Raw genomic sequence first — 26,047 nt, 5'->3', positions numbered from 1 at the left:
TAGATTTTCATGAAATGATATGCTTCTGGTAATATTGAGGTTGATTTCTTGTTTTCGTGCGTTTGTTTGCGTGTGTGAAACCTCGAGGGGTGAATTAATATGGCTAATGAGGACGCTAACATGCCTTTCCGTTTTCCTATGTGCTTTCACTAAAAAGATGTGGCAGCAAGTTCTAGGGTCCTACCATGATCAATAGGTAGGTGGGTGACAGAAACTGTGCCCCATAGAAAATGGATTTCTTGCTGTGCTTGTTTTTTTTTTTAGCCAGTAACTGTTAGCCTGTTTTTTTTGTTTTTTTTAGCATCTGCTGATGCTATGCTCTTATTTTTTAACTTTGATTATATAATATGAAATTGATTTGTTAAGGATTATTGTATAATTTTGGATGTTTTTGTGTATATTTGAGAGTTCTCCTTGGGGTCTGAGAACATTATTGAGCTTCATGATGACGGATCCGTATAGTTTTGTTTCAGTTTTGATCACTAATCTGTTGCTGCTACCTTCATGTTCTTGAATGCCACAAAAACTTTCATGTTTTTGACTTTTGAAACTTCAGAAATATGGCTAATTAAACCTAAGGAAATACTAATTTTATAATCCCGACTTTATCGGTATATAATTGATCTGAAAACAAAAGAAGAAGAAAAGAAACTAAAGCTAGCCAGCCCGTTGAGGTTTTTTAGCCCGCTAATGGTTCTTTCCATGAATAGAAGATAGATTTAAAATCTTTATTTGATAATATAAAATTAGACCTCCAAGCAACAGAGAAGCATGCTAGAGGGATACTAATACAGGACTACTAATCTTGTTTTTATGCAATAAAGTGGAGCAAACATAATTAAGTTCATCGAAGAAGTGCTGCCTTACTCCAAACCTGAGAGCTACTTCTTCAATCCCAGGAGTAGCAATACTAATCCAATATAGTTGAAGGCGTAGAGCAATTTGATGAATTGAAACTTGAAGTTATTCCATGGTGGATACCTGGGCTCAAGCTCAGGGAAGAAACGTCTTTGCAAGATTGCTTTTTCATGACTGAAAGTATCGAAAGAGTACTTCCCGTGGTATCTTCCGAAGCCACTTTGACCAACACCTCCAAAGGGTAGAGAATCACATACAAACTGCAAGTTCAACATGAAACGTAATGCACTCCGAGTTCTAACAATACTGAAGCAAGCAAATGGAAGAGATGGGATCGTACTTGAAGCAGGGTGTCGTTGAAAGTCACACTTCCGGAGGATGTTTTTGATAGAATTTGTTTCTTGAATGTTTCATCCCCGGTGAAGGCATAAATGACAAGAGGTTTTGGCCTGGAGCTTATGAACTCAATGCTATCATGAATATTATTCAGCTGCACAAAGTAGTAGCATATTTTAGATAAGAAACAGAATTTTGTAATGAGAAAGACAGGAGTAATCCTCACTGTGATAATTGGAAGCAAGGGGCCAAAGATTTCTTCTGTCATGATCTGAGAATCGAGGGGAGGATTTAGCAAGATTGTGGGCTCGATGTACCTACAAGATTATGGATGAAGATTGATAAGAGCTTCTTTCAGTATTGTTTGAATTTTCAGCTGAACTTGTGTCTCTCAACAAGTGAATTAGTGACTTGGAATGGTCGAAAAAGACATACACAAAGCTCATCAATTCTATAACTTTCCACTGATAGAGGCACCTAAAATCATAGTGTTAAGAGGAGCAAATCATTTCAGGATACTCAAAGTAAAGAGGAAAGACGGAAAGCTCACATTGTTTCTTCATCTACAGAACCACCGTAAACAACGGAAGCTCTAATCTGAGGATCTTTAAGAAGGTCAAGCAACCTCTTGAAGTTGTTCTTGTTTAGAATTTTGCATAAGCTCTTTGATTCTCTTGGATTTTCACCAAAGAATTGCTTGATTGTTTTCTCTAGCAAGTCCATCTAAAACAGGCCAACATGCGGATATAAAAATCGAGCAACAAGACCTAAAGACTTGTGCAGAAATTTTACATTACCAGATAAGAAGCTAATTTCTCTTCTACAAGCATATAGTCAATGGCAATACATGCTTGCCCACTGCACGACCCCCATTTCGCTGCCACTATTCTTTTGGCTATTACCTTCAGTCCAAAATGCTCAAAGTTAGTCAGATAGTATTCTCAAACATTATAGTAATCCCTTGAATAATTTAGATTCTAGTAACCACTTCGTAACCTTCATATTGGTGGGATTGGAGCTGCTGTCCAAGATGGCAGGACTTTTTCCTCCCAGCTCAAGTGTAACTGGTGTTAAATGCTGTGCAGCCGCAGTCATTACGATGCGACCCACGCGCTGACTACCTGAAGATACATTAGAAATAAGCAAGGTCAACAAAACTAACATAATGCAAACTATTTTTTTAAGGCAACAGCAGATTTTCAATATGCAATTGGAAAGAAAGGAGGTGGTACCAGTGAAGAATATCTTGTCCCAATTCTGCTGTAGAAGTTGCTGGCAAACATCTATTCCGCCATCAATGACCTTAACAGATTTGGGATCCAGGTATTTAGGGATGGTCTCAGCAAGAAAAGAAGAACATGCTGGTGATAGCTCAGAAGGTTTTAAAACCACAACGTTTCCTGCAGATATTGCTCCTATTAATGGATCCAATGTCAATGCTGCATTCAAAAAGATTATTGGGTGAATGCAATATAGCAGTATCCAACACCAGTAAAGTTTATAAATACAGCAGACCTTCTGATTATTCCTAATCTAAAGGCTGATAATTTCTTGTTGATAATTCATCATACACCAACTCAATTTTTCCGACAGATATATCATAACCTTTTTAACCCTTTTCCGTTTTCTTACCAAATACCAATGAACCATTATTTTTCTCTGGAAGTACAATGCCCCTGATCCTTGGCTTTGCTGAATTCCATAAGCAGGCAATGACAGAACAGAATCTACGTGTTTGTCGAACAATTGTAAAGAAATAATCCCCTCTTTACTTGTGGACTATAATTAACTTGTATGAAAGAAACGACTTGATGGGTTCAATTCAAGAACTTGAAGATACAACTTGGTGGGTGCCTGAGGTATTTTGATGGTTTCTAATTGTTCTTGGGGACCAAGTGACTTCTTAACTCTTTGTTTCACTCATACTGGAAAAAAATCTCACATCAGAAATGCAGTAAAGAATTGATTGCTCTTACAGATAGGGAAGTTCCAAGATCCCATTATGAGGACTACACCAAATGGTTCTGGCATCACTTCTGCACTTGCAGGGAAGAAAGCCAGGGGTAAATTGCCCTATACGAAGTCCAAAACAGCCATTAAACAGCAAAACTAGACATTAAAGAAGCATATATATGCACCAGTTTCTTCTGCAGTATCAGTCCATGCTCCAAATTAAACTCAACCAGTCAAACACACACAGTACCTTTTTAGGAGCCATCCATTTCTCCACACAGCTCAAGGAAAGCTTGGCTGATTTTGCTACTACTCCAACCTACAACAGAGTAATAATCTATTATCACTGCTTAATTAAAGAAATAAATGAACAATCAAGCAAAAGAATTCACAACAGGATAGATGATATACAGATCTTGTCTAGACAACAATATTAACTATCAAGATCATACCCCTCTCCGTCTTTTTCCCTGTCGACAGAAGGGTTGTGAAGACTGGATATAGAATTATTCACATACTCAATTACGGAATTACCTCATCCCTGTAAGCTTCGACGGGGTGCTTTCCCACATCCTGATCAAGTACCTTGAAAATTTCCTCTTCATTATCTTGGACAAACTCAATCATGGCTCTGAGTTGGCTTTTCCTCCATGCAGCACTTCTAGTTCTTCCACTCTTAAATGTGTCTCTTAGCTCGGCCAAAGTTCCCTCTAGACCCTCCATAGCTTCCAAGCTACTCTGTGTTTTGATGAAGCCTCTCCAGACTGTGAAAACCTCTACAAATTTTCCGATGGTATGTTCATAGACATGAAAGGTGTTATATAGATTGGCCCGCAGTCAGATCAATTTTTTTTAGTTAAAAGTATTCAGGAGACAATTATATCTTTTAAAAAAATAAAAATAAATAACTGATAATCAAGTTAAATATTATTTAACTTCAATAATACTATAAAAAAAATTAGGTAACACCAATAAAAAAAAAAGTTTTAATAAATGTTGTCTACACAAAAATGGAAAACCCATTATTTGAATATGAGATATATTCAAAGTCTATTATGTATTTTAGATTATGAAATTGGTATCATTTAATAGAAAAAAATAATGAAAAATAACAATAAAACATGAAAAATTAAAATACAAATATATGTTAAAGATGATTATTAGCACAATATGATTCATTAACCTTGTTATGTTTAATAAGTTTATTTATTAAAATTAATTTATAATTAAAATTGACACAAAAAATTTACTGAATAAAATAAAAAAAAATATTACATTAAAGTTGTACATGTTCAAAATATTATAAAAAAATAAATATTTTAAATTTTTAAAAATAAATTTAATTCATATTAAATATATAAAAAAATAAAATAAATCATATTAATCTCATCAAAAATCAAACAAGTCAAATATAATTAAAAAATTATTATTATTAAAAAAAAAACCACAAAAATTTCCAAAGAAAAAAAGATATTAAAAAAGAAAAAGCCAAGACATGCAGGCCTTTAAGACAGGTCACCTGCTATTATCTTTTTAAAAAAATAGATAGATAATACGTTGTTTACCAGTCTAAATTCTGGTCACTCCTATAATAGCTAAAAAATTGAGATTGTGAAAAAAATTCAATTTTCAATCTATTTCAACAACAAGATACTCTTAAAACACCAAAAAATCAACTCAACAACATAATAAACCTTAAAAAAAAAAGATTCAAACCACAAAATCAAATTAAAAAAAAGTTCTTTATCATCAGCCTATAACTAGTTTTTTAGGTTACCTTGAGGTTTAAAACAATCATTATAAGACTTTATTTACTTTGCATAACTCATTGACACCAATTAATCTATTTTGTGGCAAGAAAAAATGTTAACAATAAGTTTTTTCTCTTGGAATGAAATCTAACAAGCTCTATTCTTATCTTAAAAAAAATATGAAAAATAAGAAAAATAAAATTTGATATCAAAATATAATTTGTGAAAATTAAAAAGACTAGTTACCTAACTAGTAAAAATATTAAAATAAATTTTTAAACAAATTTCAAAACAACTATTTATTTTATCCGTATGCTTATTATTTTAGTATTTTTTTTTTCTTTCAATTCAACATTTACTATTAGAAACATAATTGGATAAAAAAAAAAAAGGGGGTCGTTTAAGAATAAAATTGAAACTTGTGTGTGTGTGTGTAAGTCGGTGCTTTAGTGCACAGTACAGTGAGTTGTGAGATAGTAAATATTGAATATTGATTGACGTATATATTAATTAATATACCTCTCCCTCTCTTACAGTCTTGTCATATTTTCTGGCACGACCGTCACGTCATGTCAAGTTTTCAAAGTGTTAATTAATAGCTGCCGGCGATCACCTGCTGTGCTAAAAGCTCTCAATTAAGTTCCAACTCCTAGATGATATCACATTTATTTCGCTGTTAGAATTAGCCTCTCTGGTCTCTAGTCATGAAAAACAAGCCCAACTCGTCCTTTTAGCTGTAGCGTAAGGTGTTGTTTGTTTCTGTGATAATTATTATTATTATTATTATTTTTTGTTAAGGCACGGTGGGGCTGCAAATCCCAGGCGCTTGGATGCGCACCCGCTCTCTAGTTTGCAAACCGTGCAATGAAGAATAACAAATTTGTTTGGTGTGGCATAGTAAAGTTACAGATCTAGATAAGCACATCTGCAAACCCGCTCTCCTGGGCCTATAGAGCCAACAAGGTCACTTATGACCTGTACCTGGGTTTTGCAAGCCCTCTCGAAGCGGGTCTGCATGCCCACACGCAAGGCCTATATACCCTAGTGATGGGTGCAGACCAACACGAGCGGGCTGCAGAACTGCATGTCTGGGTCTATAGACCTGTCATGTAACCTGGATTTGGTTAAAGTCCAAGTACATCAAACTTGGCTGCTTGCCAAGTCTACATGTGTCCTGGACTTGGTTACTACCAAGTCCATGTCCCCCTGGATTTGGTCACCTATCAAGTTCACATGCCATCATCCATACCCGCATGTAATGGGTCCAGCATCCGTACCCACCTCTCTTGGGTAGGTGCGAGACTTGAGGCTGATGGGCCCATCAATAAGGTTGAACCCAAGAGAGGTGGGTACATATGTCGAGCCCAAGTATTTTTTGGTGCTGCGCCAAGATCCAATTCACTTGGGTCTGAGACAGGATCCATTAGTCTGAACCACGCACCTGTGTTCTACAGACCTAAGAACTTGTGGTATGTGTGCCGCACATTTGAGATTCTTCTAACCTATCAGACCTAACAACACTTCAAAAGGGTTTGGGTATGGTTGTCTTGCCAGACCAACGACCTTGGGTGTGGCTGGGCAATTGAACCCAATATTATTGTATTGTAAATATTTAAAATCCTATTATTTGTATAAGAAATATTGTTATTCTTATTATAATTAATATTGTTAATATTAAAAAAATTATTATTTGTGTTATTAATATTAATAATATTATTATTATTTATCTCATAAATATTATTATTTTTATTATAATTAACATTATTAATAAAATAATTTAAAAATATTATTATTTATCTTAAAAATAATTATTCTAAATAAGGAAAGGGCAATGGAAAGTTGATTGCTGGGCCACCTAAAGTATGTTTAACAGTGTAGTAGCGGTTGCTTTTCAAATAACTTTTCGTGCTGAAATGTATGCCAATGATTTTTTTATTTTTAAAAAATTATTTTTAATATTAGCATATCAAAATGATCTAAAATATATAAACTGTATTAAATTTTAACAAAAAAATTAATTTTTTTTAAAAACACTTTGTTCACCTTGTTCCCAAACGCCCTCTTGGAATGTCTGTGGCGTCTGAGTTGGATTTTTGAAGGGTAGCGTGAGAAGTATTGGGCGCTTCGTACACCTTGACATGACATGCATGCAATTTACTGATTCGACCTTTTCTCAAACCTTTTCCATGGCTGTGTGAGGTAACGAGAGTCCTTCATAATCTGGTGCAAATCTGCTCAATGTGTAAATGTGTATTTATGGGTCAACGAGTCAGTTTCTTCCCATTCTAGTATAGTGGTAAAAATAAATTATATTTAGAGGGTGTTGTCATTAAAAAAATTAATTAATAAAAAATACTTTTTAGTTAAAAAAAAATTTAATTTAATTTTTTTAAAAATATTTTTCTTTTACTTTGTATGAAAAACATTTTTTATAAGTTATAAAAAAATTAAATATATTATATTATTTATTAATTATATCTAATTCGATTTTCAAACGAACTATTTTTTCAATAAAAAAAAATAAAAGAAACTTCTAATTTAAATATTAAAATTTTATGTTCGGAAAGACAAATTGATGTCTATATTGCAAGTCAAAAAACCTAAATGAACCATTTTATTTCCAATTATTTTTTAATATTAAATATATCTCATAAAAAATACAATTTCACCCCAACTCCATATTTAACAAGTTTTTTTAACAAAAACAATTACATCATTACACTACTCTAATTTATAATAATCTGTGTCTTGGTAAATAGTAAAGGGATGATTAGTGAAACATTAATCTCATTTAAACATTTTTTTTTAAGGAAATGCTATAACTTCTTCTTTAAAAACAAAATTTTAGAAAAGTATTTATATCTTTATTATTGAATCTTAATTAGAATATCAAATCTCCTTATTTTTTTCTATTAATAAAAGGTATTTTAAATATATAAACTCGAACTTGAGGGTGTGTGATTTACAATGAAAAAACAACCGCTAAAACATCAAATTACTATGCAAGGTTCGATTTATAGAAAGATTTCAAGAAATAATTTATCATAAATGCACTTTGAACGATACAAAGAGACTGGTCGAGAAGGAATTTAATTACGAAGTTTCTTGTAATAATGTTTGTTCGAGAAAAGATACGTGGCTGGTGCATCTTGGTACCTGATCAATCAAGATAGCGATGTATGGGCCCAAGAAAAACGTGGGCCTCCTTATACAGCTAATAGTGATACCGACATACCTGCTTCAGGGCCACGATTCCATTCGTATTTCTTTTTTTTATCATCAGAAAAAAATTTAAAAAAACAAAGTATTTTTATTAAAACTCAGATTAATAATGACGTTGTTAGTTTGAAAAAAAAAATCAATCAAAAGTCGATTAAACCACATCAATTTTTATTTTAAAAATATATTATATTTTATCTTTTAATATAAAATAAATTGAGCTAAATTAACCTAAATCTATTTATTTGACATAGTATTTGAAATTTGCTCAGATTACCGCGGGGTTAGATTTAAAAATGATTATTTTTATTTTAGAATAATAAAAAACAAATAAATGATTATCAAATGGTGCAGAAAAACACTTGCTTTTATAGTAAGAGAAAGAGTTGGATGGTGCACTAAGAACATGGTCTTCGAAAATTCGAAAAGAAATTACAATTATAAATCATATCAAACATGATCTAAGAAAATTAATCGAGGGTAAGCCCTTCTCTTTGTTCCTCGAGAATCTCTCAAGACATGTTGAATAATGGGCTCTGCATGATGTTTATAGTGGAAAATATTTAACATCATAAAAATAATGTAACTTTTAGATCAGTAAGGTGATTAAAAAGATTTGTTTTCTTTTTTATTTTTTAAATTCAAATCTTAAGATCGGTAACGTGACCCATACATACACATTTACACATTGAGCAGATTTGCACCAGATTATGAAGGACTCTCGCAGCCATGGAAAAGGTTTGAGAAAAGGTCGTATCAGTAAATTGCTTGCATGTCATGTCAAGCAGTCAAGGTGTATGAAGCTCCCAATACTTCTCACGCTACCCTTCAAAAATCCAATCTCAGACGCCACAGACATTCTAAGTTACGCAACAATCAACTTTCCATCACCCTTTCCTTATTTAGAAACTCCACTTAATTACTTTTCACCCCTTTTCATCTTCTTCTCTTTCCCTTCAAGAAGCCTAGGTACTGTGCAAGAAACCCTTGTTATCTCTCTCCCTCAATATTTACCTTTGTTTAGTGCTACAGCTTTCACAGAGAAGCAAGGAAAAAACATGGGTCGTGGAAAGATTGAAATCAAGAAGATCGAAAACCCCACAAACAGGCAAGTCACCTACTCGAAGAGAAGAAATGGTATTTTCAAGAAAGCCCAGGAACTCACTGTTCTTTGTGATGCTAAGGTCTCTCTTATCATGTTCTCCAACACTAACAAACTCAATGAGTACATTAGCCCCTCCACATCGTACGTATACTCGTATCATGTTTCTGTCTAAGTATTTCTTCCGTGCTTTCTCTTCTTTCTTTCTTTCTTTTCTTGTCTTTTATGTTGCAGTTTTATGAAACCTTGGTAATGGAACTGTAGTTTTTATTGTTACGACCAGGACGAAGAAGATCTACGATCAATATCAGAACACTTTAGGCATAGATCTGTGGGGCACTCAATACGAGGTGAACCTTTCTTTCTTCTAATGTTTGATCTACAGGACGAATATGAGATTCTTCAAAGGATTTTTTCTGTGAGGTTTGCAGAAAATGCAAGAGCACTTGAGGAAGCTGAATGATATCAATCATAAGCTGAGAAAAGAAATCAGGTGACTTTGAAAAGAAATAACCTTCGCATATATGCATGTGGTTATGGTTTTGACGGGAATATCGATCTGTAAATTTGTGGAGCTACTAATCAAGGTATTTTTTTTTAACAGGCAGAGGAGAGGAGAGGGCCTGAATGATCTGAGCATTGATCATCTGCGCGGTCTTGAGCAACATATGACTGAAGCCTTGAATGGTGTGCGTGGCCGGAAGGTCAGTTGTTTTCAAGTGAACATCTTTATATAATTATCAAGTTCTAATTCCTAAAATTTGAGCTTACTAGTGATTTGAGTTCGGTCCGGTGTATCAAGCAGTTAATCTAGATGAACCTAATTTTTTTTCTTACCAAATCAAAGTCATTTTGAGGATTTTTTTTTTTATATATAAAAAGGCTAAATTTTTGATCAACTCGTATAAATTCATCAATCTACAACTCGAATCTTAGATCTAATCAAACTCTCAAGTTAGATCTTATAAATATGATATTAACCGGTAGGTGTTTTATGTACATTTTTAGTTCAACTATTTTATCATTTTTTTTTTTAAATTTGAGTTATTTTAATCCTTCAAGTGACATTTCAATTTTTATTATTTTGGGATTCTTGGAAACCCTGGTTAGAAAGAAAATACACACGCTTTAACTTGTGCTTCTTTACCTTTGGATTATGGATTTTCATGAACTGGATTTTGGGTTACCGTTACACTCATCTGTAGAAGGGATATGCCTTGTAACGCTTTACACTTACAATTTCAACGTTCTTTGATTATTTACAGTTCCATGTGATCAAAACACAAAACGAAACCTACAGGAAGAAGGTTAGTGATAAAAAGAACATTTTACCTCTTCAATTTCATGCATGTAGCTTTTGGAACAAATTCTCTGGCGATTAATTGCAGGTGAAGAATCTAGAGGAGAGACATGGAAACCTCTTGATGGAATATGTAAGAATCTAAACTTTCATGTGCTTGTTTTCGCTAATTTCCCAACTTGGAAAAACACATGGATTAAACCTGAGATTTTCTTCTGTGCTTTGGGATTTAAGGAAGCAAAACTAGAGGATCTACAGGGTGGTTTAGTGGACAATGAAGCTGCTGTTGCACTTGCAGATGGGGCTTCGGACAATGAAGCTGCTGTTGCACTTGCAGATGGGGCTTCCAACCTCTATGCAATCCGCCTGCATCACGGGCACAACCACCACCACCACCACCACCCTAATCTTCACCTTGAAGATGGATTTGGAGCCCATGAACTTCGCCTTCCTTGAGTGGTGCTTGAGGTCGAGCTTCCAGCTCTTCAGACATCTTATCTAAATGCGTGTGCTCACTAGCTAGAGATGCTATCTAATATTATTTAATAATTAATTAAGGACCTGGAAGTAAAAATACTTTCATAGATTGTAATTTACCTCAGGGACCAGGGTAATGTGTATGGCAGCTTATTAGATTGTGATTTGAGCAAGGAGTGTCATTCCTTATGGATTAATTAAATATTAAAGCTTTTTTTCACAAATATAATTCCACTCGGAGTAGCATTCTGCAATATCCCTTACGATCTGCACGCTTTATAATTATACGATTGAAATGTGCTGGATCAACCGTCATGTGTATGTACGTATTTGTGTATGTATATACTAGGGAGTCAACAACACAGGGTGTGTAAGCACCAAATGCATAATCCACTGTTTTTGCCCAAACCCCATTTGGCACAGGTCGACAATACCAAACCAACGCCTCCGCAACCTTCTTTCCCCGCCGCCGTACACAAACCAAATCCACTGAATTCTTACCTTATTTGATTAAACAGCGAGAGAAGAAAAACATGACAAAATGAGCACTAGCATCGAGACGCAAAGCTAAAAAGAATAGCAAGGTATTTATATGTGTTTGTGCTATGCTGTGAGTACTGTAAATGCATTTTAAAGAAATAAAAAAAACATGAAATTAAATAAGTATATGTGTATAAATATTTAATTTTTATTAAATATGTGATTGAGTATAATTTCTATTTAAAAAATAAATAATGCTATGATTTTTCTCTTGAATTTGATATGTGGTGACTTGATTTATTTGTGAAATCAAGTTAAGATTTGTGCTTTGTAAGAACATAAATTTAAACGTGTATTGCGAAATAATATTTGATACTTTGAAGAGTATTTTTTATTTGTTTTTAAAGTGTTGTTGAAGAATTTTTATAGGGTGTTTGAACTTGATCCAACATAGTTTTGTTTTTTTATAGACTTCAACTGTAGATGGAGGAAATTTGAGAACTTTTAAGAAAATTTCCTTACTTGAAAAGTTTGTTTTGAAAAAGATATTTTGTTGAAAAACTCTTATGTCTAGGCTTTACCCAACATAGCTTTGTTATTTATAAATTTCAAGTGTAGATGAAGGAGGTTTGAGAGTTTTTAAGAGAGCTTCATTGCATGAAAAATTTGTCTTAAAAAAAAAATTGTATCTTGAAGAATTTTTTTTCCTTTTGTTTAGGGTAAAACTCTCTATTTATAAAGATTTATAGGGCACAAACAAGTAAGAATTTTTTTGTAGAATTTTTTTGTTTCTATAGAGTTATAGGATAGATCATATTTAATAAGTTGATTTTATTTTAATCAGATAATAAAAAAGTTGACAATAATAATAAGTGTACAAAATAAAAAAAGAAAAACACTATGTTAACCTGAAAAAAAAAAACTTGAAAAGTATGTAATTGGATAAAAAATAGATAAAAACATTTATGTTATAATGTTTAATAAATATAAAATGAAAGCAATACAAACACCCTACAATTACAAGAAAAAAAACCTTAGTAAAAAGATCTAAATACCCTTGATCTTATGTTGTAATGTCCATATATCCAAATGACATATTTACCATTTTATTATATATATAATAAATGAAAAGATCTCCATACCCCTACCAATGTTAATTTTTTTTAACTTGCAGGTAATTAGGTTATTTCACTGAAAATACAACTACTCCCTTGAACAATTATTTATTGATTAATGCACAGAATAAAAAGACTAAAATATTCCTAGTTTAAAGGCAAGTTTTTTTTTTTTTTTGTATGGGAGGGACATAAACGTCATTTTATTATCACACTGGATATATATAATGCTAAAAGATTATATTACATGAGTAACCATTGATTAAATAATTGATCCCCTAGTTTGATAGGAGAACCGGCAACCCGCCACAGTAAAAGGATAATTCTTTCCAACGTTATTTTTTTTTTTGTACTAAAAATATTAAATTATATTCATCATAGGATAATTGGCAAGAGTTATCACGTCCCACTAATTTTTTTTATTTTTTTAATTAATCATACTTGAATGATTTAATTTAAAACCTAAATGAATTTGATGTTCGATTCACCGATTCACCGATACACGTTGTTGTTAAACCAAACACCTTCACTTTTCCATCAAAATCCAATCGGATAAAATTTGCTTTTTCTTTGTTGCACCTCAATATCCTTTTTAATATCAAGTTTGAAACACTGACAAGATGAAAATTTGCCGAAACTCACTAGGCAAAAAAGGTAATCTTCACCTAAACAGTAAAAAAAAACCCCTTACCCGAGAGATCCAGTTCTCACAGACGCCGTCTAAACTAACTCCTCAGCCATAACGTAATATCCTAACGGATATTCACAAAAACGTTACCCGCGTTTTTCAATTCCACTCTCTCACTCTCACTCCTCCCAAATCCCCAATCCAATTCCCAATTCCATAAAAAAATCAAATCCCCATAATTCAAATCCCAAATTCCCTCCCTCCAAATCTCTTGTACTATCATATATGGCAGCACTTTCTGCTACTGCCACTCCTATTCTTACTACCAACACTTCAATTCCTCCTTCGTGGATCCCCGAAGACGACCTCTTGTTAAAAAACGCTATCGAGGTAATTTCATTTCTCTCATTTTGGATTTCTTCATTTTCCATTCCTCAATTCTACACCAAACCCTAGCTTTCGAAAAAAATATTTTAATTCTCTGTGCTGTTGGTGTTCTATTGGTTAAAGGCAGGTGCATCGTTGGAAGCCCTAGCGAAAGGAGCTGTGAGATTTTCGAGGAAATTTAGTGTGCGTGAATTGAGGGATCGGTGGCATTCTTTGCTGTATGATAATGAGGTATCCACCGAAGCATCTAGTAGAATGGTAGAGTTAGAACTTTCTAATTTTTCTTACTCAAAAGTAAGTAGTAGTAGTAATGGCAACAGTAAATTTGGTTTTGTTGTGAAAGAAAGTGATCCTGTTAAGAGAAAATTCGAATGTGTTAGGCAGTTGTATTATGCAATGAGGAAGAAAATGCGGAAGCGTGGTGGTGGTTTAGGTTTTCTTGGTTCGCTGGATGGCGGTGGTTGTGAAGGGAATGGTGGGTTTGGGGAGGATGATCGAGTGCATTTTGGATTTTCTGGGGAGGATGAAGGTGGAGTGGGGGATGTGCGTTTCGAGAGGGAAAATGTGAGAAAGGATGTGCAGGATATTGGAGATGGGTTGGTTGAGTTACGATCTGAGAGAGGTGAGGAAGCTGGGCCATGTGGTGTGCGGGAAAGAGATGTTTTGATTCAGGTGGAGTCGTCTCTGGTGCCAGGGGTGCCGTTGTGGAAAACGATGGAAGATGTTTCTGCGCCTGAAATGCCAGTTAGTGCGAGTGTTGAAGGTAAAGGTAATATTGGAGAGGGAATGTTGGTAGACAATGATGTTGTCGATGGGAATAAAGTAAGTTTGGCAGGAGTGGCTGTCAACCATTCAGGAGTAACTTTCCAAGAGGAACCTACTGTTGATGCACTTGATAGGTCAACTGCAATTTCAGAATCTGATTTTCCAGATATTTCAGACTCGCTCTTGAACTTTCCTAATGAGGATGCGCCACTTTTTATGGATGTTGATGGGAAAGATGCGATGGATAAATCTTGTTACGATAGTGTTACTACACTTTTGGTGAGTTCTCCTATTGATGTTCAGGGTGACGTGCCTAATGTTAAAGCTCCAGAGATATTAGCATCAGATACAAGCCTTGGAATTCCTGATAGTGCATGCCCTGCAGAGTTAGAGGTTATTCCAGAGGAGTCGTATTCTGTTGGTGGCAATCAGGATAGTAATTTTGTGTTAGAAATGAGTGCGCCATCATCTACATCAGCATCAAATATTTTGTCTGCTGAAGAAAATGATGGAGAGATGGAGTGCGTTCTAAACATGGAAGACTTTGAGATCCCATGCAATGATGATGTATTCCTAGCTAAAACATTTTCTTCTCCCAAAATAGAGCAAACTTCTAAGAAGACTCCCTACCTGCCTTCCTCGAGTGTTAATCAAAAGGATTGCAAACAAGAGCTAATCTTGCTGAAGAAAGAGGAAAATCCTGTTCAATGTCTTACTTCTCCACGGATGGTTGGGCAGACTATGTTGCCAGTATCCAGTCCAAGACACCAACATGTTCTTTATGGAGCCAAATGTGAGTCTCCTGCTTTGATGTCTAGATCAGTTATCACAGCCCATGCAGACCCAATTCAGTGCAGAGAAGCCCCGGGAACTCCTACTCCTTCTACAGTTGGACTACTAAAGTCAGCGACATTCCATGAAAATTTAAGTTTCCCTGTAAAAGCTGTTTCAGCACCCTCAACATCAAATCAGGAAGAAACTGGTAGTGATGATGATGTTCCCTGCTTTTCAGACATTGAAGCCATGGTAAATTAGTTAGATTTTGTTAATTGGTGACCCTCTCAGAATCTCTGCTTAAATACATTTCCTAGATTGTTCTCTTATATATTTGTTTGTTTCCTTCAGATACTTGAAATGGATCTATGCCCGGATGATTCGGATTCATTTATTAATCATGAAGGTAGGGCATTGATGTTTTGCTTGTTGTGTTACTTGATTGTGCAAACACATCCGACTTAAGAGTCACACACTTAGCTATATATATTTGCACACTAGCCTCAAAATAACTTTTTAATTGCTGGTGGTAGTTGGCAAAAGTGGTGATCACTAATTAATTGAATTTGGCGACTAACATCAATTAACTAATAAAGGAGAAAGACATTTGATTCTTTAGACAGATAGTTGAAATAACTCTGCTATTTAATTGATTTTTCATGTAACTTGAGCTAATTTCTGTTAAATTGAACTTTCTAGTCTCAAGGTATCAGAATGAAGATGCTACGAGGACAATTATAAGGTTGGAACAGTGTGCTCGATCTTCTATGCAAAGAGCCCTTGCATCTCAAGGAGCACTTGCTATCTTGTATGGGCGCCATTTGAAGCATTATATAAAGGACACCAAGGCATGTTAAATTGATGTTTGACCTTTTATTTTTCAAGATAACATATCAGGGACTGATCATTTATCTACTCGTAGGATTGCTCTCTTGTTCTTATGAACCTCCTGTTTATGCGTAGGTTATGCTCGGCAGAGCAACAGATGATATGGATGTTGATATTGACTTGAAAAGAGAAGGGCCTGCCAACAAAATATCAAGACGGCAGGTGAGATTTCTCTAATTTTCCTTTGATTCAATTTTTTTTTTCTAGATTTTGCATTTACATCTGGTTGCCAGAGCTTGAGTTTATGTTGTTCCTTTTCACTTGACAAACCTCTCTTTAATTTATGGATACAGACTTTTAGGAGTCTTAAATTTTTTATTTAGGTATCATGGTCTGTGACTGCTTGCATAAATGAGCATCACTATTCATTATAAAACTCAAGGGAACATGAAACTGAAGAGGACATAAAGAAGAGGAGCAAAAACAGTAGCAATAAAGGAATAAAAAAAAAATTATTAGGGAAAATTTCTCTGTAGAATTGAATGTGTATCTCACCATCTTGAGGTTGGCCTAGGGACCCTGATCATTGTTTTCTCTTACCTGAGGAGCTAGTTTAGAATCCAAAGATGAGAGAAGTATTTGCACTCTAGTCAGATGTTTTTAATCTATATTTCTGTTCAGCAATGCCAGACATTTATAAAACTTGAAGTAGATTGTTTCTCTTAATAAAATATTTGCTGCTTATATTAGTTCCCGTCAGACCCTCATTTTAGCTTCTTAAGATCCTATGCTGCTCTGAGTTGCATGAAAGCATGACTGGTTGTCTCTCATTTGCTAGGCACTCATAACGATGGAAGGAGATGGTTCTTTCTTTTTAAAAAATCTCGGTAGGAGTCCGATATTTTTGAACGGCAAAGAACTCATTACTGGACAGAGTATGGGTCTGAGGTCAAGTAGTTTGATTGAGGTATGCAGCTTCTGCAGTCTTCATAGTTTCCAAGTTTAAATCTATTTAGAGTAGTTTTACTGTCATTTATTTGCTCCACTGTATTTTCGCTGCTCTTCCATACTGAACTATTGCATTTCTTGCCTTGGTTTGGTATTACTTGCAAGAGGATTAATACAATTGAAATTGTTGTATCTGCAGATAAGGGAAATGGCATTTGTGTTTGAAGTGAATAACAAATCTGTGAGGCAGCATCTCGGGAATGTCACCAAAAACCAGAAAGAAAACAATTTCAAATTTGAATGGTCAGAACAAGGGAATAACCACCGAGAAACTGATATCAAGTTTGAATGGTCTGAGGGGGTTCCGTGACTTGAGAAATGTCATCAGCAGGTTCGTTTCTCCTTTTCAAGCTTCCTAGGGCAGGGAAAAAAGTTTCATAGTAGTGTACCCAAATTTCTTGCTAGCATTTGTATTGTCCATGTATAGACAATGTTATGCGGTACAAATAATTTATAGATAATCCATGTTATGTATATGAATAATAGTAGATCCCAAAGGTGAGAAATTAGAATAGCTGAATAGAAGTCATAGCTGGCAAGAACTGTTTTTTCTATCGTTCCCTTTTGGATGAAGAAGGTGCCAATTCAATGCTGAATTGCTGATGCCAATGTTTCCTTGCTGTTACTTTTTTAGTCTGTGTATGTGTGCATTGTAAGCCTTCCATATTTCATAATGATTCATGGCGCTCAGCTACAGAATCATGAATGGAAGAGGGGGGGGGGTGATAGTTTGGGTAGCCGTTATCAGCAGTTTTCTTCTCACCGATGATGAGAAATTTTGATTGCATTGAGGAAACATGGATAAAGTGATGATAAAGAGGTCTCCATCGTGATAGACATGGTTTTCATTGTGACGGTTTTGGTCGCCGTTATAAGCAAGTTTTCTTCTCACCGGTGATAAGGAATTTTGATTACATTTAGGGCACATGGATAAGCACGGAGGTGATAATAACGAGGTTTCCATAACTCCTCACTCGAAGCTGTACTTTTTACCCCAGTTAGTGGACCAGTCAGATGAAATTTGACTTTCACAAGATTTTTTTAAAAAAAAAAAAAAAAACCTGAAGGTGATGGTGAATTCATTGTTTCCCTGCATGCATTGCACGGATACATTGTACCATGGATGAGATTAGTAAATTCATTAGAAAAAAGAAAGTGGAGGCTAGTGGTTGAGTATAAGATTGTCTTTGTAATTTGATCATTCTGGCATTTTAAGATGAGGGACCAGATGGAAATTTCACTTTTTTTTTTTCACAATAAATTATATTGGTGCCCTTAAAAAAACAAGAAAGTGTTAGGCTGTGATGGAGGGGTATTTTTGTTTGATTTTGTACGGTAAAATAACTATATTATTCTTCGAATTAAAAAAAAACTGAACTAACAATGGAGGTTTCTTTTATCTTTTTATTTCTATAGGCACAATATAAAGACCTACTTGCCCTTAGAGTTTATTTTCTTAAGCCTAGGGTCCAAGGGTAGTTTAGTCATTGATCATTTTTTTTTTTTTTTTTTGTTATTGTGTTCGGTCAGGGGTAGTTTGATCTCTTAAAAAAAAAAAATCTCACTTGCTCTGCAGTCTGATGACAAGTGTGACTAATGCTAGTGGCCAAAAAGTCATTTTGGCATGGCATCCACTTCATCTCGGTGTTTTCTCCATGAATTTATGGCTTGTGCGCCAAAAAAAAACATTGGTTTAGAGTCGATGGTCATTTTTTTCCCCTCTCTTTCTCGATGTTTATGGTCTGCCCCTTGATTTTTCAAATCAACAATTAAACTTATATTTTTCTTTCATTTAGTCTATGTTTTTTTTATTTATGAAATAATTCATTAAATGAGATTTTTGTTTTGATTTTATTCTCATTTAATTTTTTGTTTTGTTAAATTTGATTTTTATTCTTTTAATTGTTAAATTTTTAATTTGAAAATAATTTTTAGAATTGCATTTTCTTTTTTATTCCACTCTTTGTCAATTTTTTTCATTTAGATTTCATCTTAATTTTTTAGAATATTTTTCCTTCTTAAAATTTTCTAGATTAATATTTTTTCTCATTATTTTTAATATTTAATTAATTTGGATTTAAGCGTGATTAAACCTGTGTCTAAAATCTTTTTGTGAGGGTCCACAATGGAGTTCCTTCCAAGTTTCCAACCAATATTCGCTTACTGTCTCTACCGCTTTCCACTCTGTGAAGCAAGCAGCGACAGGAAAAATAGTGAAATTTATCCACGACATTATTTGCAATCCACGTGGCATGTACTAAACACGTCCCAACTACCCAGTTTAAAAAATGTAAGGATCCCCACCAGCATTTATCTAATGGATATGGCCGTTGAAAAATATCTTTGGTGGCAAAACATGGTACTACGAAGAAAAAAAGATAAAAAAAATAAAATGGCTTGATTGTATTTCACTCAAACTCTGCCTCCCCTGGTTACTCTTTATACCAAGTATTGACCATCCTCTACGCTGCCACATAATCAATGAGATTACCGTTATTGCAGTTATCGATGAATATTATAATGAAAAATAAAATTTAATATAGTTTGGTAATGAATTTAAATTCATAAAAATAAAAAGCTTTTATTTTTAACTGTATTGTAGTAGAATTACATATTTATAATTGAATCTAAATCGCTTACAAAAACCTAGCCGTTCATGGAATCCTAACAATCAAAGAAATATTAATATTTTTTTTTTCTAATTTTTCTTTACCGTACTGTGAGGTTGTTGTCCCTGCAACCCCAACCTATGAAATTCTAGAGAAGTAGATATCATCGTTTTGTTTGATGCTTCGCCTCGGCATTTACCTATAACTCACAAACTATTGCAGAAATTAAGCCTTGCTTCTAGGCTAAAATAAGAGGAAACTAATTTTGAGAGGTATAGCTTAATTGATCAAGTCTTGAGTATATTATTTAAAAGTCATCAGTTTGAGTCCTATAAACCTTAGGACTATTAAAAACTTACATATTCGTTAATTTCATGACCATAGAATTAATTAAAGTACATCTAAGTTGATCCAGATACTCATATTAATAAAAAAATTTTTTGAAGAAACCATGTTGGAAAATGAAAACCAAAAATCAAGAAGATTGTTCGGCAATGAAGGATTCTTCGAGCTATTGATGGTTATGTTGAGATTCAAAGTTAGGCAGCAAAGCTAGTTGTTTCATCATATATAACCCACCAACTTCTGCACAGGGGACCAGATTTCCCTAGCCATCCACCACCCTCCGAGAGAGTTTTTGCAGCAACCGCATCATATATATACCATACCTGCCGGCATTCGATTCTAATTATACAGCAAGTACAACCACCACCGAGCAATCTGCCATGATCAAGAACTGATCACCGGTTCTGATAGCAATCTAGGGCACGCATCCTTCCCTCCATTGAAAGCAAAATTAATGGCGGTAGATATCAACAATTACGTACAAGTGCTCCCATGTGACATGGGGCTTCAAAAAGTGAAGCCCTTGTTCTGTACTCCACAGAATCTAAGTTCTCAGCTCGTGAAAAACTTTCCATACCCATAAATTTATTTCAAATTATTTTTGTCCCCAACATTTTTACAAACAGTGAATGATGTTCTTTCTTTCATTTTCTGCGTCGTTCTCACCATTCAATTTACCAAATTATCTTCAAGGAATCATGGATGATGACAGGAAGAACAAGGACAGCTCAAGCTGGGACAAGTAAATTTAGGCCATATATGAATCAACAAAAGCGTCCCTACTACCGACCACAATTAGGTCAACTCAGTGTCTAATGACTCAACCCTTGGCCAAGGCGGAGTTGAAAAGGGCAAAAAAAAAAACTTTGCTTAATGCAATAAACCAGCAAATAAATATAATTAAAAATTTATTAAAGAATCATGGTAATTTAAACTATCAGATAAAATTTTATTTGAGCACCACATTTCCAAAAAATTCAATTTTTTTTTAAATTTAATATAATTTGTATGTTTTGGATCATTTTGATGTGCTGATGTCAAAAATAATTTTTTTTAAAAAAAAAAAATTATTGACATGCATTTCAGCACAAAAAAGTTATTTGAAAAGCAACCGCTACCATACTAACAAACATACTCTAAGACATTATTCGGTGGCTTTGAAGGTTATGTTGAGATTCAAAGTTAGACAGCAAAGCTAGTTGTTTCATCGTATATAACCCACAACAAATAAATATGGTTAAAAATTTATTAAAGAATCATCTCATCCTCACCCAATTAGATAAGACGTTATTAATATGTGATTTATATAAAAAAAATTTATTACATTTTTTCAAGTAAAAAATTTTTAAATTTTAAATTTACACCCTTAATTTTTATTAAATAGAATAAAAATAATAAAATTTAAATTCATAATTACTTAATAAATAAATTTAAATATCATATTAAAAAATTAATTCAACATAAAAACTTCAAATATTAAATAAGAGAACAATATATGATTTATTATATAATTCTCTCACTCATATTTGATCCCAACAAACATTTCCTCCCTCACGAATGACCCAAGTAAACCATTTACTCTTTCTTTCTCGAGGCATTTGCGCATCCATACAAGTTTAAATACAAGGAAGCTTTTAAAGAAGGCTCTGACAAGTTCCCCGTGAAGCCACTCCCAAAAAACAAGATCACTCTCCCCACAGAAGGCACAAGTGTCCATCTCAAAAAAAGCCATTTCTTTCTTGTCTTCCTTTCCCAGCTCTGTAGTTTGCAGGACTCCTCTCAATTCTGATTCTCCTAATGAACGGTCTTGATTAACTCTGATACATTCTTCATAATAATCCCCTTATCTTGTTAGCTGCAAGTTTCAAACTTTCAATTCTCATATTCACTTGTAGCAGAAAACCAGCAAATGGGCGCTCTCAAATCTGCTTCATGTTCTCTAGTTTTGCTCATTACAGTCACTGGGCTGTTAGTGGAAGCAGAGTAGAAGACATTTTGGGGTGATATAGAGGTTTTGAAGGAGGTCAAGAATGCGGTGGACCGAAACTCAGTTAATCCAGGTTCTTGCTTGAGTTCATGGGACTTCACCGTTGACCCGTGTGATAATTTATTCAGTGAGAGTTTCACTTGTGGGTTCAGGTGTGACATTGTAGTATCCGAGTCAAGTAGAGTCACTGAGCTCAGTCTTGATCAGGCTGGTTACTCGGGTTCGCTAGCTTCCATTTCTTGGAACCTCCCTTATTTACAAACACTCGACCTTTCCAATAATTTCTTCTATGGCCAAATCCCCGAGTCTGTATCCAACTTGACTCAACTGAGTCGACTTGGTCTGTCGAGAAACATGTTCTCTGGTGAGATACCCACCTCGATTGGCTCATTAAGTAGACTGGAAGAGCTATATCTGGACAACAACAATCTTCAAGGCAGTATTCCTGCAAGTTTCAATGGTCTTGTTAGTTTAAAAAGGCTAGAAATTCAAGCAAACAAGCTAGCTGGTGAGTTTCCCGAGTTGGGTTCTCTTGAAAATCTCTCCTTTTTAGATGCTAGTGAGAATGCCATATCAGGTAATGTCCCATTAACATTACCAGCATCTTTAGTTCAAATCTCAATGAGAAACAATAGCTTACAAGGCAAATTAGACCCTCGAAGCTTCAAAAACTTGGCTCTTTTACAAGTACTTGATTTGAGTCACAACAATCTCAGCGACTCGGTCCCTTTACCTCTCTTCACTCACCCTTCAATTCAACAACTCACTCTCTCATTCAATTCTTTCACGTCCGTACAATCCCCGCCATTCCCATCAACCACGGTTCTCAAAAGTGAAGTCATAGCCATTGATTTAAGCAATAATGAACTTCGAGGTTTTCTGCCTTATTTCATGGCTTTAATGCCAAAGCTCTCGGCTTTATCTCTTGAAAACAACAAATTTTCAGGTATGATACCGACCCAATTCGCAATAAAAACAGTTTTACCCGGATCCGGATTGTCTCCATTTGGCAGGCTTTTTTTAGGAGGGAATTACCTGTATGGACCTATACCGGGTCCTTTAATGGAGCTCCAACCAGGTTTTGCTGATGTAAGGTTGAATGATAATTGCCTGTACCGTTGTCCTCTTAGTTTCTTTTTTTGTCAAGGTGGTGACCAAAAATCACATGTGGAATGTAAGAGCTTTAGCCCTTTTATCCCACGAGAAATGTTATGTAATTAGTAATTATTATTGAATGTAATTACTTTAGTTTTTGTTGTTAATAATTATTTATCTCTTTCTTTCATTTGGGTTTTGAGCATGGTTTTTAAACCGGGTGGATTCAAGTAAGTCTCGGTCATGAGGCATGAGTATGTATTGATTTAATTTTTTTTTAATTTTATAAATAAAAAAAAAAAATCATTTGAAAGAATAAAAATAAATAAATAGGTTATGATTGGTTTTCCTCAGTGTTTGAGTTAAGTTACAAGTTAATTTGAGATTTTAAATAAGTTACATCTAAATTAGATTATCAGGACTCTATATATGAACTTGAGTCGAGTTTAAAATTTTAAGTAAAGTTAATCTAATTAAATTTAAATAATTAATTTCATCAAAACTGTATTGATGTGTTTTCAAGTTTTTAATTTTTTTTTTAAAAAATAAAACAATATCAGTGTTACAGGGTGTATTTAAAGTTGTTTTTTAAAATATTTTTTATTAAAAATAATATATCAAAATAATAATTTTTTATTTTAAAAAAATATTTTTGATATCTATATTAAAATACCAAAAAATATTAATTAGAAAATAATTATTTTAAAATATAAAAATAAACAGTAAATTCATTGATTACATAATCCTAGCAAACTCGTAGCTTTCGAATCACGACGAGTTATTAACTTTGGTTTTAGGAATGTTAGGTACGGCGAATTTGCAGTTGATAGTGTCGTAATGATGAAGTTGATTTTTATTTTTTTTTGCTTAAGACAAGGGAATCGAGTACTAGATGTTTTTAGGGTATCCTCTGACAGGTTTAATGTTGTGTCCACGTGAATTTATGGGACGTGGGGCAGACGCGCATAAAGTTTTGTCTGGGCATGGAGGTCCACGTGCTTTATGGTTGTCAATGTGCACATGCTCCTGAGACCCTAGTGGCAAATGTCAGAAAATTTGTAAATGCAAGAGATTTGGCAAAACCCATTATTTGGCCCTATAGTTTTACAAATCTGTCAAATAAGCTGCTATATTTTTAATTTATCAATTAAACACCTATATTTCCAGTTTCGGTTAATGCAGTATAAATTTTTTATATATATATGATATCATAGGGTTTTTTTTTAAATTAATTTTTTTTAATTCATCATTATAATTTTCTAGTTTTTCTTCACTTGAAAGGAATAGTTTTTCTAATTTATTTTTTTATTTAGTATTACCATGACTTTTTAGTTTTGTTTCTATATAAAGGATTATAATAGTTTTTTCGATAAACAGGATATAAATTAATAAAAATAAATATTTTGAAAGTTTTGTTTTAATTATAGTATTTTTTTTTATTAATAAGTGTTTTGACTTATAACAAATCTTATTATTCTTCATTTCCGTTTCTGTTAATTGATATGAGAGTGCAATAATTTCTAGTATTTTTTATTTTATGTACTATTAAATCACCATGGTTAGAGGTTTTTGAAAACTTGTATTAAAACTAAACGATTTTTATTGGCTTAGTTGGTGTGTGTTGTTAAATCTATAACCAAAAAATATCGCAAAATAAGACTTGCTCATGTAATAGTGGAATGAAGAGGTTTTCCTTTGAAAAATATATGTTTAGAAACTAGTGTGTTATTTTTGTGTTCATTAATTACTATTATTGAAAAACCTGATAATGAGATTCCATAATGAGACATTTCTATATAAATATGTTATGCTTAGGGATCTACGATGAGGTGGTACATAAACACAATAATATTTGTGATGGATAGTTTTTGAATGAGATATGAACTTGATAACAAGTTCCATGTAACAAATGAATACTAACATGGATAAATATTTTTCATAGTTAATTCTTTTTTATATTTTGTATCGTTATGCTTTTATAGTTTTTTTTTTTATTTCAAATAAATAATTTCCCAAGTTTAGTTTTTATTTAATATTATTATGATTTTTTAGTTTTTTTATTTAAATGATTATAATAGCTTTTCGAAATATGAATGAATAAAATTAAATAATTTTAGAATTGTTCAATAATCATGGTTTTCTCAATAAATAAATACTTTAATTTATAACAAATCTTATTATCGAAGTCAATAGGTCCCACTACAATATTGTATCGAAGTCACACGTTAAACGTTTGGTTCCTTCCTGATATAAATTTCGTACAAACAGCAATTACAGGCCCAATACTTGAAGGAGCCCAAAAAAGTAATGGCTGCTTGAAAGAGTTTCTCTATCCTCCTTGAAAGACCCATCGGGCTCATTAATAGCCTTCTTATAAGCCCAAAGCCCATTTCCTTGAACAAGACAAGGCAGCTTAAAAAAATGCGGTGAGCGTGGATCGAACACGCGACCTTCAGATCTTCAGTCTGACGCTCTCCCAACTGAGCTATCCCCGCAAGATGAGACCTTTCGTTCCATCATAATACGTATATAATACTATAACTTGTAGAATGTTCTTGCAAGGCCTGATCCGGTAGATTCCAGTGGATTGCCCTTTATCTTGAACAAGGTAACACTTCTGTGGTGCAAACTGATGATGAGAAAATCATGATGCATTTTCCATTTTTGCATCCAAGCATGAATTCTAAAGGCACGGGAAAAAAAACCCATAATGGGTAGACCCGTGACGGCGTGGCATGATGATGGTCGGGGTTAAGCTTAAAAGCAATAATATAATAATAATAATAATTATTATTATATATAATAATCTCTCCTAGACCTAGATATCTCTGAACTCCACAGGATTTATCATCATGGCCTCGAACATTCATATTCTCGGGGACATCTTATGAAGATGGACAGAAAGATTCATCACTATAATTTACTGGATTCCAGGTCACAATGCTTATCCAAAAGGAAAGTTGCAGCAGCAGCAGCAGCAGCTTTTACATGGCAACAAATGTGTAAGTGCCCACTCAAGCATTCATGGCA

The 26,047-nt window shown here is 33.8% G+C and overlaps 3 protein-coding genes, 1 non-coding gene and 1 pseudogene across 5 annotated transcripts; 3 read left to right on the top strand and 2 right to left on the bottom strand.

Moving 5' to 3' along the window:
- Nucleotides 1-703: 703 nt before the first annotated feature.
- LOC118063101 (aldehyde dehydrogenase family 3 member F1) lies at nucleotides 704-3,958 on the bottom strand. Its single transcript, XM_035077021.2, has 10 exons — nucleotides 3,682-3,958; nucleotides 3,398-3,466; nucleotides 3,171-3,267; nucleotides 2,427-2,633; nucleotides 2,191-2,315; nucleotides 1,992-2,096; nucleotides 1,745-1,917; nucleotides 1,421-1,511; nucleotides 1,199-1,348; nucleotides 704-1,118 (listed from the first exon to the last, which is right to left on the bottom strand). The coding sequence occupies exons 1-10, from the start codon at nucleotides 3,868-3,870 to the stop codon at nucleotides 882-884; spliced, it is 1,443 nt and encodes a 480-aa protein (XP_034932912.1). The 5' UTR covers nucleotides 3,871-3,958; the 3' UTR covers nucleotides 704-881.
- Nucleotides 3,959-8,917: 4,959 nt separating this feature from the next.
- On the top strand, nucleotides 8,918-11,165 carry LOC118063102 (agamous-like MADS-box protein TM6). Its single transcript, XM_035077022.2, has 7 exons — nucleotides 8,918-9,363; nucleotides 9,503-9,569; nucleotides 9,651-9,712; nucleotides 9,824-9,923; nucleotides 10,485-10,526; nucleotides 10,608-10,652; nucleotides 10,754-11,165. The coding sequence occupies exons 1-7, from the start codon at nucleotides 9,176-9,178 to the stop codon at nucleotides 10,973-10,975; spliced, it is 726 nt and encodes a 241-aa protein (XP_034932913.1). The 5' UTR covers nucleotides 8,918-9,175; the 3' UTR covers nucleotides 10,976-11,165.
- A 2,172-nt stretch (nucleotides 11,166-13,337) lies between these two features.
- Nucleotides 13,338-17,606, top strand: LOC118063103 (uncharacterized). Of its 2 annotated transcripts, none has more exons than XM_035077023.2 (7): nucleotides 13,338-13,609; nucleotides 13,730-15,397; nucleotides 15,497-15,551; nucleotides 15,845-15,993; nucleotides 16,109-16,195; nucleotides 16,812-16,940; nucleotides 17,121-17,606. In XM_035077023.2, exons 1-7 carry the CDS (start codon nucleotides 13,505-13,507, stop codon nucleotides 17,289-17,291), a joined length of 2,364 nt encoding a protein of 787 aa, XP_034932914.1. In that variant the 5' UTR covers nucleotides 13,338-13,504; the 3' UTR covers nucleotides 17,292-17,606. The 2 variants fall into 2 exon arrangements, with proteins under 2 accessions (XP_034932914.1, XP_034932915.1); XM_035077024.2 differs by having other exon boundaries at nucleotides 13,339-13,609; nucleotides 13,734-15,397.
- A 3,883-nt stretch (nucleotides 17,607-21,489) lies between these two features.
- Nucleotides 21,490-23,162, top strand: LOC118063104 (uncharacterized; annotated as a pseudogene).
- Nucleotides 23,163-25,439: 2,277 nt separating this feature from the next.
- On the bottom strand, nucleotides 25,440-25,512 carry TRNAF-GAA (transfer RNA phenylalanine (anticodon GAA)). Its single transcript has one exon. It is a non-coding gene; the product is annotated as a tRNA-Phe (tRNA).
- Nucleotides 25,513-26,047: the final 535 nt, after the last annotated feature.

Source organism: Populus alba, chromosome 7 (assembly GCF_005239225.2).
Source record: "Populus alba chromosome 7, ASM523922v2, whole genome shotgun sequence".
Classification (NCBI taxonomy): Eukaryota; Viridiplantae; Streptophyta; class Magnoliopsida; order Malpighiales; family Salicaceae; genus Populus; species Populus alba.
This window is presented reverse-complemented; position numbering and strand designations above follow the sequence as displayed.